This window comes from Carcharhinus amblyrhynchos, chromosome 15, assembly GCF_965287045.1.
Source record: "Carcharhinus amblyrhynchos chromosome 15, sCarAmb.v2.hapA, whole genome shotgun sequence".
Taxonomy (NCBI): Eukaryota; Metazoa; Chordata; class Chondrichthyes; order Carcharhiniformes; family Carcharhinidae; genus Carcharhinus; species Carcharhinus amblyrhynchos.
This window is the reverse complement of record NC_137338.1, coordinates 77100099-77115863: the sequence shown is the minus strand read 5'-3', so window position 1 is coordinate 77115863 and position 15765 is coordinate 77100099. Positions and strand designations below refer to the sequence as shown.

The 15765-nt window shown below is 49.6% G+C and overlaps 1 protein-coding gene across 1 annotated transcript in view; it reads right to left on the bottom strand.

Annotated features, from left to right (window-relative positions):
• Window positions 1–4905: 4905 nt before the first annotated feature.
• The window catches only part of mecp2 (methyl CpG binding protein 2), a 76008-nt gene continuing 65148 nt past the window's right edge, over window positions 4906–15765 (bottom strand). The window contains exons 2-3 of the mRNA XM_080204277.1: window positions 12605–12943; window positions 4906–7804 (exon numbers count right to left, since the gene is read on the bottom strand). Coding sequence (XP_080060403.1) covers window positions 6733–7804; window positions 12605–12943 — 1411 coding nt within the window. The 3' untranslated portion in view covers window positions 4906–6732. The remainder of the gene's footprint in view (window positions 7805–12604; window positions 12944–15765) is intronic.

The following is a 15765-nucleotide window of genomic DNA, read 5'->3' as shown; positions in this document are numbered from 1 at the left end:
CCAGGGACGTGGGTTCAATTCCTACCTCGGGTCACTGTCTGTGTGGAGTCTGCACGTTCTCCCCGTGTCTATGTGGGTTTCCTCTCACAGTCTGAAAGACGTGCTGGGTTAGGTGGACTGGCCATGCTAAATTGACCCTAGTGTCAGGGGATTACAGGACTAGGGCTTAGGTGGGATTGCGGTCGGTACAGGCTGAATGGGCCGAATGGCTTCCTTCTGCACTGTAGGGATTCTAGGATCCTGTCAAAATGGTGAGACTTTCACCATTAGAGTTTTAAACATATCCACTCTGCTCCTTAGCAGCTGAGGTATGGCAGGGAGAGGTTGCAGAGGTGAATGGACTCGATCTGCACGCAGCAACCCAAAGACCTCTCTTCCATATCCCTACTGCCATCCCAAACACGCACTTAAACTCCCCCAACCCCACCCTTCTATTTCCCTAACCTGAACAGCTCACAAACCAAACAAAACACACCAAAATAAGGAACGTTGGCAAGGGTGCAAAAACCAGACGGCGCCTGAAATCTAGCAGCTAACAACGGGCTCACGTCTACCTGCATTTCAGAATGGGAAGGTTATGGGATATGGGAAGGGGAAAGCAGGGCATTCCAATGGCGGTCACTGAAGTAACAGAATATAAAGTTGAGTCCATTCTGGCCACTAGTTTGGGATCACTGGATTAGGGAGTGGGCCTGGGTAAGGTGCTCTTTTGGAGAGTCGGTGCAGACTCGAGAGGCCGAATGGCCTCCTTCTGCAGTGCTTCTAAGTTTGACCCAATTGTTTGCCCCTCTGCTGCTAAAGAGGGTCACCAAGGACCCTCTGCCTTGCCTTCCTCAAAGGAGCGCAGATGTTCCTCTCCCTTTAAGGGATTTAGGTAAGATTGTGGGTCAGGGTGTTCTTTTGTATGGGTGGTATGCACAATTTAAACATCCAGCATTAGAATCTGAAAACACATTGTTCCCCACACTGGATCACCCCCCACCTCCGCCGGTGTGTAAGGTTGGGATATAAGGATTTTTTTTGAGAGCACAGTTGGGAGTCTCGCTTTCAGGGACTGTCCTGCAGCGCAGAAAATTTAACCGGATGGCACTTTCACGCCTTCTCAAAAAGTCTGGGGCATGGGGGGGTCGAATCCAGGCAGGAAGGACTCAGAGCTAACCAATGGGGTGAGGGGGAAGCTGGTTAGGCCACACTGATTACCCTGTTTCTTGTTTCCCTGCATGTTTCTGGGGGAACAACGGCACGGGTTAAAACTTCATTTATTAGAGTCACAAGGTAGGCTTACATTAACACTGCAATGAAGTTACTGTGAAAATCCCCTAGTCGCCACAATTCTGTTTGGGTACACTGAGGGAGAATCAGCATGGCCAATGCACCTAAGCAGCGCGGGGCAGGGGGGAGGGAGGGTGCAGTGGTGGTGGTGGACTGTGTCTTTAAATTTAACCGCGGTTTCAGACGCTGCCCTTGAAAACAATGGTATGCCAGGTATTGGGGTTGTTTCTGCAAACTGGCACCAAGATCAAGAATGCTGCCTTTCGCGAAATAATACGGCGGAGATACTCAGGGTGCCATTTTTCTCTGGGAAAATAAGCAAGGTTCCCCCTATACCCACCGAGTGTCCCCTTCCCTCCCCAACAACTCAAACACAATTAATGATGGGGATTACAAGCTATACAAAGTAAAAAAAACTGTCTTGATTATCTCAGCTACGGGACATTATTTTTTTTTGAAACAGTGGGCTTTGGTCCTCTGTGTTGACCCAAGATGGGGGCAAGCCCTCACCTTCTGCAACACAACTACTGCGCAATATGAGCAAGGTAAAAGGGACACATTCGGGACAAACAGTCACAAGAAAGCCTGAAGGAGTGTCTCAGGCAAAACACAGGATGCCACGGTGAAATTGCTGGGAGCTTATAGTGTGAGATAGAAGTAGTGTCTGAAATGAAGCAAGTGAAAGCAGATTTATCGGAATGGCTCCAAAGAGTCACAAAAGGGAGGGAGACAGTCAGCATGGCCCGGTCAGCAGCTGCTCTTATCTCTTCCTGCATTTAACAAGGGCTGCCTCAATCGAAGATCATGGATCTAGAAGTCCAGCAACAGGAGCGACAGCACACAATGTGCTCCCCATTCCCAAGGGTTGCGTTTGGATTGTGCGCTAACCTAGACGGGTAAGGTTGCCCCGCAATTTAACATTCCAACATGATTGAGAGCAAATTCACTGAAGCAACAAGCCTTCCCCTAGTGCTCCGGCGCCTGTTCGGGTACACTGAGGGAGAATTTAGCACCTAACCAGCACATCTTTCGGATTGTGGAAGGAAACCGGAACACCTGAAGGAAACCATTCAGACATGGGGAGAACGTGCAAACTCCACACAGTCACCCTGGGAATCAAACCTGTGTCCCTGGCTGTGAGGCAGCAGTGCTAACCACCTGGAAAGGTCTGTCACTGGGAGTACACTGAACTGTACATATTAGGGTACAAGATACTGATGGGTACAGGTCTGTCACTGGCAGTAGGAGCTGTCTGGGAATCGTGCAGGTAGGGTGTTGGCTGAAGTGTGACTTCCTCCTCTCTCCCTCAGCATACAATAAACTGCAGAGGTGGCATGATGGCTAATCTTGCAAAATGAATTTGGGTCAAACCTTATCGAACAGAACAGTGGGCGGAGATTTTCAATAAACAGTACGGGGATTGGCAGCAAACACAAGGTCAGCTTTTCCAAATCAACTAAATTCACCTATGTCAAGGTACCGTGTTGCTTCAGCTTGCAAGGTATGCATGCAAACTGAACTGTATGTTACATCAATGAGTAAGAAAGAAATAAATGCCATCTCTTTAAGTGTTAAAAATTCCTAATCTCCCTCCATCTCGGAACATCCCAGTCTTCACTAACTCAGTTAATATTAGCAGAGAGCTATTCTCTGAGCTTAACATCCTTACTCCAAGGGAGTCAAACTTTCTTGATAACTACAGCTGGCCGAATAGTTTGAAAGTTGGGGAAGTGTCAGTGGGCGAAGCTGTAGAGGCTGGCTGAACCCCCCCATGATCCCACTCTGCCTGGCAAAGCATAGATGAATGGGTGGGGGTGGGTGGGGCAGGGGAGAAACGCAGTTGGAAGATGGATCACGCTAGGCCAATGTACAGTGGATGGGGGGATGTCTAGAAGGGCCACTGGCTACAGGGGTTGCAGGGCGCCCAAGATAAATTAAAAATGCAAAGCAAAACTCCTCACAAGAGGTTCACAGAATGCAGGCTTGGAGCTGCAGGGGGTCTGCACCTCAGAGAAAGCCACACAGGCTTTCGCAAGCTAAGACAGAACGGGTGGACCCACTGCTTTGCCGTGAGGGCAACTGAAAGCTGGTGGGAGCATTGCAGTTTGGAGGGTTTGAGAAACAACGACCCATAGCCATTGCTTAGCAGAGGAACACCAGCATGGGGGGATGCCTGTCGGGAGGAATGCCTGTAGGGAGGGACGCCAGTGCGGGGGGGCGGGGGGAATCACCCGTAGGGGGTGAAGTGGGTGCGGGGGCACGTCAGTGTGGAGAGACATCAGGAGGGAGGGACGCCAGTGCGGGAAATGTCCGTAAGGAGAACCCCTGCCCCCTCCTCACCTCCCCCCCCATACAAAAGTAGCTGATGAATCTGTAACATGTGAACCCACATGTACAATAAATAGATTTTCTTTTCTAAAAAACGGTGCAATTTAGTGCATTTTAAGGTGTTAAAAAAATTAACTGAAATATGTACCTTGATAGGGAGGAAGGTGGGATGGGGGGGCATGGGAATGAAGAGAGAAGAACCTGTGCCCTGTCAGCCTGGGTAGATGGTTGCTCAGAATCCGACTGCACTATCTGGGAGGAGAGAAGCGTTCTCTGCTGTGGCCCTCGGATAATCTTCCTGCCCTCAAGCCACATCAGTCACAGAGGTTCTTCTCCCACCCTCAGACCCTGAAGATTTGGGATGGGGCGGAGGGGGGCCAGGGACCCCCACCCTGTAATCGATCAGTTTTCCACAGCCCAGGGAAAACCCTCAGCCATTGGAATTTCAGCTTGACGGGATGGTGGCCCACTCGACACTTGCTGATGCGAAGCTTTGGAATGTGCTGGTGACAAGATGTGCACCTTGCTGCCCCGACCTCAAAATATGGGTTGTTACCTCCTTAGCATCAGAGGACGTCTGCGTACCCCAGGCTGTACATACGCCTCAAGGGAAGGAGCGACAGGCTGCTCCCTCCTGCAAAATAGAAATCAAATCATAGCACTGTCAACGCCACCATCTTGGCTTTATCTTACAGCATTTGATGCTCTGACCACTAAGACACAGTGACACACCATTATATCTACCTCGTCCCCTACTCTGGCACCTGGATGAATGGTCACCCCTTCAGCAGTTCCACTGTGGCTGGATGGGAGGAGCTGGGGGGGCTCGAGGCTGGGAGCAAAGCAGGGAGTCAGGGGCGAGGTGGGGAAAGTTGGAGATTGCTGGGAGTTGGGGGAAGGGGAGGAAAAGAAAGGGAAGGGCCTCCACAGTGAAACCCACAACCAGGGCAATGGCCTTTCTGCCGTGCTCCATCAGTATTTCCCAACCTATAGGATTTCTGACCACGGGTGTTAGGAGGTGAGACCTGTGAAGGAACATGTGACGTACACAACCCTGCAGGCACCATTCTATCTGCCGTTCCCCTTTCCCCTTCAACCTGCACTTTCATGTCGCTCTGTCCCTTTCCTTCCCCAGCCAGCTCCACCTGTGGCAGGAGATTCTAAACCTGCAGACAAGTCTGTTCATCGTGGTGACTCTGAGACTGTGACAGGACCCGAACGGTCACAGTCCCGTCAGGTCCAACCCCAGGGTGGCAGAGTTGGGAGGGGGTGGAATTTGATAAAGAAAACCCAGAAAAAGGGAGCAATTTTTTGACATTTTATTTTAAGAAAAAACATATAGTTTTTCGCCGTGATCTGCCAGAGCCCGTAGGAGTGGTCTCTCGGTCCCTGCCCCGCCAACCCTGGCTCCCTCATCATCAGCAGCAGACCCAACGTTATCCTTAAGAGGAGAACTGGATCTCAGGCTTCCAAAAATATATATATATAGCCCGGTCAATCGTTTGGAAGTGCCGGGCATCAGTGTATTTCAGGCCGCCTGATTGGATCATACTTTCTTCTTCATTTTTTTTTAAAAAACACACAACCAAAACTATTGAGATATAAATAATATTACGATATAAAGGACAGCTTACAATACAGTAAAATCCTCTAGTCGACGTTGCAAGCGGGAAGAATAAGATTCAAAAGGCTAGCAGACAGCTCAATAGCCGGCTCTGTGGGAAGGGTGGGGGACGTGGAAGCCGGTTGGATGTCCCAACGCCAGGAAACAGCAAAGTGTGTCAAAGTGTTTGCAACCCTTAGCGTAGTACAGCGGAAGCACTGGGCTTTGCTCTCGCTCGGACACGGGGAGGTTGGATCGACAAGTCGAACGTGGAAGAAGACAGGAAAACTATCTCAGGAACGACTACACTCCACTCACCTATTTGTCCTATATATATATGTCTGTGTGCATTTAGATAATTCTTTTAAAAAAAGTTGGTCATTTTTGGATTTCTTTTTAATCTGCCCCTCTCCCCCAAAACCCTGCTACTTCTTCCTCTCTCCCCCGCACCCCCACAAGCAAGGGGGAATTACTGAACAGAAGCGGTTGAACTTGCTGTAATTGACCAGTTGTATCTGGAGGGAGGAGGGGGTGTATGTGTTATTTAAGAGTGTCCCGCAGGCATGTTAACAAAAAGAGGGGACAACTCACTCAGTAACAGGGCCACAGGGCGGGAGGATGGAAGAGTCACACCGAGAACAGGGTGGGTTTTGAAGAGAGGGACCATCGGGGAAATGGGTGAGGGAGTGGATACAGTCCTGTGGCTCTGAAAGCTCACCTTGTTGTTCTGCCTTCCCCCCTACCTCGATCAGCAAAGGGAAAAGCCCAACTTTCCAAAAAGGTTGTTCCCCTCCCCCCACAATCTCTCTGCAACGTTGCTGGACCTTTCGATGAGCGCTAAAGATACCCCATGCCCATCGAGACGGAAGACGCCTTTTGCAATCAGGGACCCTCTCCACTTCAGGGAGACATTTCCCTCCCTCTCTCCACACACCTTTCCTCTCCCCCTGCCGCCCCAAACCCGTACGGACACGCACAACCTGATCAGAATTGACAACCTTGGGTCTGGCCCTCAGAGAATCCTTCTCAGAGAATGGTTCTGCATTAGCTGTCCCCTATTCTGGACTGGGTTCCATAACGGTTCATTGTCCTGCGAGAGATCCCACCGGATTCAGGGGTGGTAGGGGGAGGGGAGAAGGGGAGAGGTCTTACTCAGATCCTAATGGGGGCTCTGTGACCATATTGCAGAAGGGCATGGTGAACTTTTGCCTTATTTAGTTGGGGGGGGGGGGCACGGGGAGGGAGAAATGGGGTGTGGGAGGAGGGGCAGGAGGGGCAATCTCTCGTTCGTTATCTTTCTGAGGGGGCCGAACGAAACACAAAAAAGAAAGACAGACTGAACATTTGACCACCTAACAGATGCAAACACTTCAAGGAAGAAATTAGAAATGAAATCTTGCCCCAGATAAGCTTCGAGGTTCAGAATCACTTTGCTTCAGAAAGCTTCCGTCAGAGCCCTACTCACAAGGGAGGAAAAAGACACAACAGCTGCCTCATTCATTTTCTTTTCTCTCCTCTTCCTATCAAAGTCAGCTAACTCGCTCCGAGACGGTCGCTCGGGTATCCGCCGACTCTTCCCTGCTCGGCCTGGGCACGGCCGAGATGACGCCCCGCTGATCACCCTCGCCTCTCAGTTTGCCCTTGTCTGCGAGCTCAGTCTTTGAAGGCTCCTTTGGAAGCAGCTCCGCCTCGGGCCTGCTCCGTGGCAGAGGCCTTTCCTCTACGCACGCTCTGGCGCTCAAGTCTTTGGGTTCCGAGGGGCTCCTCCTGTTCTTGGAGCTCTCCGCCTCCTGGGCAGTTACCTCCTTAGGCTCTGGCTCCGTGGGGTCGGTGGGGTGAGGGGGCTCCTTTTTGGTTCCGCGGCCTTTGGGGCTCCCCTCTCGGGCCTTGTGGATCACGCTCTTGACACCCTTCTGCCCCCTCCCGCTCTTCTCGCTGGCGTCCACTGCCGACGGCTCAGGCTGGGTGCTCTCCGTCACCGGCGGACTTGCCAAAACCGGCATGCTGGCATCCTCCTCGAAGATGCGAGTGCTTTTTCTCTTCTTCAGGGGTGAGCTCTCTTCCCCCAGGTTCCTCTTCTTGATTGGTAAGACGGTCACTTCCTCGGGTTTGATGGAAGACTCCTTGACGATTTTCTTCTTGACGGCCGGCACCACGTTGACAACGCCCGGCTTTCGGCCCCGCTTCTTGGGCACGGCCTTGGGCTCAGCATCGGATTTCCTCTTCCTGCCAGGCCCACCTTTCCGCACCTTTGGAAGCTGCTCCACGGAAGACGTGGCTCCTTCAGCTTTCTGCAGCAGGGGAGCCGAGAAAGGCATTTTGACCAGGAGCTTTGCCGCGCTTTTGTCCGACAGCCGCTTGGTCGGGCCGCCCTTTGGCACTCGCTTGTCCTTGCCGCTCCCCTTGGGCCTGCCCCGTCCTCTGCCCGTGCCAGTTGATTTGGGGATCTTGGCCTTTTTGGGCGGCTTCTTCTCCCTTCTCGAGGGGCTCCCTCGGCCGGTGACGGTGAAGTCAAAGTCACTGGGGTCCAAGGTGGTGTCTCCAACCTTCTCAAAGTGTGCCAAAAGCTCCACTTTGGAACGGAACGCCTTTCCTTGTGGGCTGAAGAATAGAATGAGGGAGAAAAAGGACAGTGTTAAAACAACCTGGAGAGGTGGCGTACCTGCCCAATAAATGCAGTTTCAAAGCTGTAAACGGCTGCTCGTCACTTTCCTGCCATTCCCAGCGATAGAGCCGAGCTTCTGTCTTCCTCACTGCCGGCTAACCAGCTTACAGGGGCCACATCTACATACGCTACACATGTCACACGTGACAGAATGACTGCTTGGCCCACAGGTAGCATACAACCCTCCCTCTGTGACACACACACACACACACACACACACACACTTTGTGCCCCCGCTCCCCCCCACACACACACACATACACACTTACTCTGTTCACACACATACACACTCACACACACTCATTCTGTGCTCCCACCCCACAAGCATTGTCACTGGAATGGTGTGCAGTGACATCTGACCAAAGTTCGATACAGCTTCAGCATAACCTCTCCACTCTCCAATACTATCCCTCTGGAATTAAAGACCAGTGTTTGATTTGCTGTTTTTGAAAATATACAGCTGAACCCGATGAACCTTTTATAAAGTTCTTCCATGTATCTCCTCTCTAAGACTAAATGTTGCAGGCAATTTCGAACTACTGAATCCTAACAGCGCAGAAAGAAGTTGTACCGACTCTCCAAAACGCATCCTCCCTGGCCTATCTCCATAACCCCACACTTTCAACTACGGCCAATCCACCTAACCTGCACATCTTTGGTTACTAAGGGGCAATTTAGCATGGCCAATCCACCTAACCCGCACATCTTTGGATACTAAGGGGCAATTTTGCATGGCCAATCCCCCCCCTAACCTGCACATCTTTGGACACTAAGGGGCAATTTAGCATGGCCAATCCACTTTTGGATTATCTTTGGATGGTACAATTGCGGATAGCCAACCAGGAGAGTGCTGGAATAGTCATGTCCTGTGAAATAGTTACGAAAGCCCACTAACGCCTCTATTTTCTCAGGAGGCTAAGAAAATTTGGCACGTCCTCAATGACTCTCACCAACTGTTACAGATGTACCATAGAGAGCATCCTTTCCAGATATATCAGGAAGAAGAGGGAGGCATATGTTAGGTCAAAACAACTGGGTACGGAAAGTGCGCTGGAGGAATATAGAGAGAGTAGGAGGGAGCTAAAAAGGGGAGTTAGAAGGGCGAAGAGAGGGCATGAATGGCTTTGGCTGATAGGATTAAGGAAAATCCAAAAGCATTTTACTCCTATATTAGGAGCAAGAGAGTGGTTAGAGGGAAAATTGGTCCTCTTAGGGACAAAGGAGGGGAGTTATGTATCGAGTCAGAGGGAATGGGGGAGATCCTGAATGAATACTTTGCGTCAGTATTCACAAAGGAGAGGGCTCGGTGTCGTGTAGTGTCTTGGAGGGAGCTGTAGATCAGTGGCAGGAAATATCTGTTACAAGGGAGGAAGTGCTAAGGCTTTTAGGTGGCATAAAAACGGATAAAGCTCCGGGTATCCCAGGCTGCTCAGGGAGGTGAAAGATGAAATTGCTGGGCCTCTGACGCAAATCTTTGTCTCTTCTTTGGACACAGGTGAGGTCCCAGAAGACTGGAGGGTAGCTAATGTTGTACCGCTGTTTAAAAAAGGTAGTAGGGATAACCCTGGTAATTATAGACCAGTGAGTTTGACATCGGTGGTAGGAAAATTATTGGAAAAAATTCTTAGGGGTAGGATGTATGAGCATTTGGAGCGTTGTGATCTGATTAGGGATACGCAACATGGCTTTGTTAGGGGGAGGTCTTGCCTTACGAATCTGGTAGAATTCTTTGAGGAGGTGACAAAAATGGTTGATGATGGGCAAGCCGTTGATGTCATCTATATAGATTTCAGTAAGGCATTTGACAAAGTCCCTCATGGTAGGCTGGTAGAAAAGGTTAAGTCACATGGGATACAAGGACAGGTAGCTAGGTGGATTGAGAACTGGCTGGGCAATAGGAGACAGAGAGTAGTTGTCGAGGGGACCTTTTCGGGCTGGAGGCCAGTCACCAGTGGTGTGCCGCAGGGCTCAGTACTGGGACCTCTCCTCTGTGTAGTATATATAAACGACTTGGAAGAGAGCGTACATGGTGTGATCAGCAAGTTTGCAGATGACACCAAGATGGCAGGATTGGCAGATACCAAGGAGGAATGTCAGGTGACACAGCAGGATATAGATAGGTTGGTGCATTGGGCAGATAGGTGGCAGATGGAATTTAATCCTGACAAATGCAAGGTGATGCATTTTGGAAGGAATAATGCAGAGAGGAGCTACGTGATAAAAGGTAGACCGATTAGGAGTATAGAAATACAGAGGGACCTGGGAGTGCAGGTTCACAAGTCTATGAAGGTGGCGACACAAGTAGAGAAGGTTGTGAGGAAAGCTTATGGAATGCTAGCCTTTATAGGAAGGGGTATAGAGTATAGGAGCTGCCGTCTAATGCTTCAGTTGTACAGAACGTTGGTTAGACCGCATTTGGAGTACTGCATCCAGTTCTGGTCACCTTACTACTGGAAGGATGTGGAGACTGGAGAGAGTGCAGAGGAGGTTTACCAGCATGTTGCCTGGCATGGAAGGACTGAGTTACGAGGAAAGGTTGGAGAAACTGGGACTCTTCTCCTTGGAATGACGGAGATTAAGGGGGGACATGACAGGGGTATATAAAATACTGAAGGGAATAGATAGAGTCAATAGTGGTAGGCTGTTCCCTAGATTGGGGACAATTACGAGAGGTCACGATCTAAGGGTGAGGGGGGAGAAGTATAATTTGGATGTGAGAGGAAGGTTCTTCACGCAGAGGGTCGTGGGGGTATGGAACGCGCTACCGAGTAGGGTGGTGGAGGCAGGCACGTTGGACTTGTTTAAGGTTTACTTAGATAGACACATGAGTGAAACAAGGATGGAGGATTATAGTAGAGGGTATTAAATAGGGTCAGAACCTCGGGACGACACCGGAAATGTAGAATTACATGTTAATGTTTTTGTCTTTTTATTCCGCAGGTGTCGGTCCACCTTGTTGTCAAATGAGGGGCATGCACACGGTGGGTCGTGCGTGGGCTGCTCTTGGAGGTTCCGGGAGTGGCCTAGTACTTTGTGTCGGTGTGTGTGCTTAATCCTGGACCAGTAGACGGGCGCCGCAACAGCTCAGTGACTAGCACTGCTAGCTGTGCAGATACATGGATTTGGGCCTGTGTCTGTGGGAGTTTGCGCATTCTCCCTGTGGTTGTGTGGGTTTCCTCCGGGCGCTCCCGTTTCCTCCCACACCCCAAAGATGTGCTTAGGCTGATTGGTATACCAAATTGACACTATTCTCCCCTGAATCTGGCTAAGTTAGGGGTTCCACTCACATACACACAGGGCAGGGTAGGTGTAGGAGGATGCGGCGGCGCGGGCTCGTTGGGCCGAAGGGCCTGTTTCCCGTGCTGGGTTGTTCTTTGTATATATCACAGCTCGGTATGGCTCCTGCACTGTCTAAGATGGCAAGAAACTACAAAGGGCTTGAATGTACCCAGTCCATCATCCAAACCAGCCTCCCATCCATTGGCCCTGTCTATACTTCCTGCTGCCTTGGAAAAGTAACTGGCATAATCAGGGACCTCATGCACCCTGGACGTTCTTTCTTCCACCTTCATCCATTGGAAAAAGATGCAAAAGTCTGAGATCACATGCCAAACAACTGAAGAACAGATTTTTCCCTGCTGCCATTAGATTTTTGAATGGAAAAATCTTAAATTAAGCTGATTTTTCTCTGCACCCTAGCTATGACTTAACACTACAATCTGCACTCTCTCCTTTCCTTCTCCCCGATGTACTCTGTGAACAATATGCTCTGTCTATATAGTGCACAAGAAACAATACTTTTTGTTTTATCCTAATACAGAATCATAGAGATATGCAGGCCTTTTGACCCAAAGCTGAAGTGAACTAGTCAGTCCCATTTGCCCACGTTTGGCCCATATCTTTCTAAACCTTTCCCATCCATGTACCTGTTCAAATGTATTTTAAATGTTACTACTCTACCCGCCTCTACCACGTTCTCCGGCAGCTCACGCACTCACCACCCTCTGTGTGAAAAAGTTGCCCCTCGGGTCCTCTTTAAATCTTTCCTCTCTCGCCTTAAACCTCTGCCCTCTAGTTTTCGACTCCCCTACCCAGGGGAAGAGATCTCGGCTACTCACCTTATCTAAACCCCTCATGATTTTATAAACCTCTATAAGATCACCCCTCATCCTCCTACACTCCAGGAAAAAAAGTCCCAGCCTATCCAGCCTCTTCTTACAATTCAAATCTCCAGTCCCAGTAACACCAGGTGTTACTGGTAGCACAGTGGTTAACACTGCTGCCTCACAGCACCAGGAATCTGGGTTTGATTCCTGGATTGGGTCACTGCGTGGAGTCTGCATGTTCTCCCCCGCGTCCCCGGGTATTGCGGTTTCCTCCCACAGTCCAAAAGACATGCTGATTTAGGTGCATTGGCCATGCTAAATTCTCCCGCAGTGTACCCAAACAGACACCAGAGTGTGGAGACTAGGGGATTTTCACAGTAACTTCATTGCAGTGTTAATGTAAACCTACATGCAACAGTAATAAATAAACTTTAAAAAAACTTTAAAAATATCCTTTTAAATCTTTTTCGCACCTTTTCCATGTGGCAATAATAAATTAAAACATAGCAAAAGGGTGGGTTTTAACAGAGCTTGTGCCAGACAGCACAATGGAAGGTGGCGAGGCGAGAGAGGGGATTCCAGTAAGTGAGATTTTCACAAATTCAGACACCATTCGAGGGTGTTACCTACTTGATAATGTACACGTCGTACTTTCCCGCCGACCGCCCTGACTTCCTCTGTTTCAGTTTCCGCGTCCAGCCCTCGGGGAGTGTGGGGTCGTTGTACAGCGGGCCCCGGTCTCGGATCAGGGAGCGCCTGGGTTTGGGAGTGGAAGGGGTAGCCGCGACTGCCCCCTCTTGCTCTGCCGTCTCAGCCTTGTTGCCGTCGGCCGGTTCCGGGAGCAGAGCCTCAGCCGGCTGAGCTTCCCGGTGCTTCTCGTCATCGCGCTCCTCCTTCTTCTTGTGCTTCTTGACTTTGAGCAGCTTCTCCCTCTGGCCAGCCTGCTCGTGATCTTCCGATTTCTCCTCGCTGCAACAACAACAGTAAAAAGGGCTTCACTTCAGATATCTAACGGCTGGTTAAAAACAAGCTCTGTTAAAGATCCTTCCATATTTCCCCTGCACAGCCACCACCGACTGGTCAAAGCAAAGACATATGGTGTGGGGGGAAGGGAGACAGGAGTAGATCGTTCAGCCCCTTCGAGCCTGTTACCTCATTCAATGTGATCATCTGATCCTCGAGGACACAGTGCTTATGCCTCTGGTATAGCAGTTTGCCCAAGCCCTCAGTGCCTTGAATGCCACCCCAGCTGAACCCCTGCCCCGTCTCCTCCACTCGCCTGTACTGCTGCAGAGCACCGCAGACCATGAACACCCTTCAAATGGGAAAAGCAGGAAAGGTGCTGCAACAAATTGCCTTTCCAGGATCTCCCGTGGATGCAAGGAAATGCCCGAGGGTGCCTCGCAAGAATGCCAGCAGATTACAAACTCACACTGAGGTGAAGGAGCAGTGACCAGCAGCCTTGCCAAAGGGCTAAGCTTTAAGGGTGGCTCCAAAACAGAGAGACTCGGAGCAAAAGTAGGCCGTTCGGCCTGCGAGCCTGCTCCTCCATGATCACGGCTGATCCTCTAGTCAGCACCATATACTCCCCCAAGCCCTGTGATGCCATTAAAATCTAGATAATTATCCATCTCTTTCTCAAATATATTTCCCATGCACCCCAAACATTCTGTCTTCCACTTTCTCCCATCGGAAAAAGATACAAAAGTCTGACTGTATCGACCGACTCAAGAAAAGCTTTTTCCTTGCTGCCATCAAACATTTGAAGGGATCCACCTTATATTAAGCTGATCTTTCCCTGTAACCTATGAGCGTAACACTACATTCTGCCCCCTCCCCTTTCTTTCTCCCTACATACTCTATGAATGGTATGCTTTGCCTGCAAGAAAATTTTTCATTGTATCTCAATATGTGTGACGATAATAAATTTAATATTCAGTGACTTGGCCTTCATGGCTCTCTGTGGTGGAGAATTCCACAGGTTCAACACCCTCTGAAAGAAAACATCTTTCCTCCTCTTTATCCTAAACGGTCTACCCTACATCCCAAGGCTGTGTCCCCTGGTTCTAGATTTCCCATGATGTGGAGATGCCAGCTTTGAACTGGGCTAAACACAGTAAGAAGTCTCACAACACCAGGTTAAAGTCCAACAGGTTTATTTGGTAGCAAACACCACTAGCTTTCGGAGCGCTGCTCCTTCGTCAGGTGAATGGGAATTCGGTTTGGAATGGAGAAGCCTTGGGAGTCATGTATAGCTTGATGTAACTGGGAAGATCGGAGCTTGGTGAAATCCAGACACTAGCTGGCTATTAAAGAGCTGAAATTACAGCAGTAAGTAGAGGCTGGAGCACAATCTTGGAAATCCAGGGAAACACAATCTCGGAAGATGAGATTAAAACCTGGGAGGTGCAGTCTTTGAAACAGTCTGTGACTTTGAGGGAACTCTGAGGCTTGATCTCAACACTGCATTCCCCAAGCAGGGAAAATACCCTCCCTGCGTCTAGTCAGGGCAGCCCTGTTAGAATTTTATACGTTTTAATCAGATTTCACCTCACCTTCCTAAACTCTAGTGAATACAGGCCCCAATGAACCAATCTCTCCTCATGGGCAGTCCCGCCAGCTCTGGTATCAGCCAAGTGAACCTCTGCTCTGCACATCTCTGAGGCGAGTATATCCTTTCTTGGGTAGGGAGATCAAAACTGCACACAATACCCCAGGTGTGGTCTCGCCAGGATCCTGGAGAACTGCTGTTAAGACATCTCAACTTCTGAACTCAAATCTTTTTGCAATGAAGGCCCAACATACCATTTGCCTTCCTAATAGCTCGCTGCACATGCCTCACCACTTTCACTGACTGATCAATAGTACATCCGGATATCTTTGTACTCCCAGAATGAGGCAGGATGTGTTACAACATTAAAGGATTGCATGGTGGCACAGCTGCCTCAATGCTAGGGACCCCCGTTTAATTCCAAACTACAAATGTTGATTGTACGAAGTTTGCACATTCTCCCAGTGTCTCCAAGGGTTTGCTCCGAGTCCTCTGGTTTCCTCCTGCTGTCCAAAGATGTACAGGTTAGGAGGATTGGCCATGGTAAATTGCCCCTTAGTGTGCAAAGATGTGTAATTTAGGTGGATTTGTCATGGTAAGTGTGTGTGGTTGCGGAGATAGGGGCAGGGGAGAGGACATAAAACAGTGTCGAAGGAGATGAAAAAATTTCATAAAGTTTATTTTGACAATTCGATTTTTAATTTCACATTGTATAGTTATGAATTTGAAAAGGCAACGAACCTTCATGTATCAGTTCAATCAATACTGAGTGCAGATTTACGAGAATCAGATCTTTTACTGCATTGATATACTGAGGTCATACATACCAATTAGGAGCAGGGGACAGGCCACTTGGCCCCGCCAGCCTGCTGTCCCATTCGGTAAGATCATGTCTGATCTGATTGTAACCACAACCCCACATTCCAGCTGACTCCTGATAACCCCCCCCATTAATCAACAATTTCTGGGTGGCACAGTGGTTAGCACTGCTGTCTTACTGCACCAGGAACTGGGGTTCGATTCCTGGCTTGGGTGACTGTCAGTGTGGAGTTTGCACATTCTCCCATGAGCGCGTGGATTTCCTCTGGGTGCTCTGGTTTCTTCCCAAAGTCTGAAATACATGCTGGTTAGCTGGATTGGCTATGTTAAATTCTCCCTTTGTGTACCTGAACAGGCAGAGTGTGGCGACTAGGGGATTTTCATAGTAACTGTGTGCAATGTTAACGTAAGCCTACTTGTG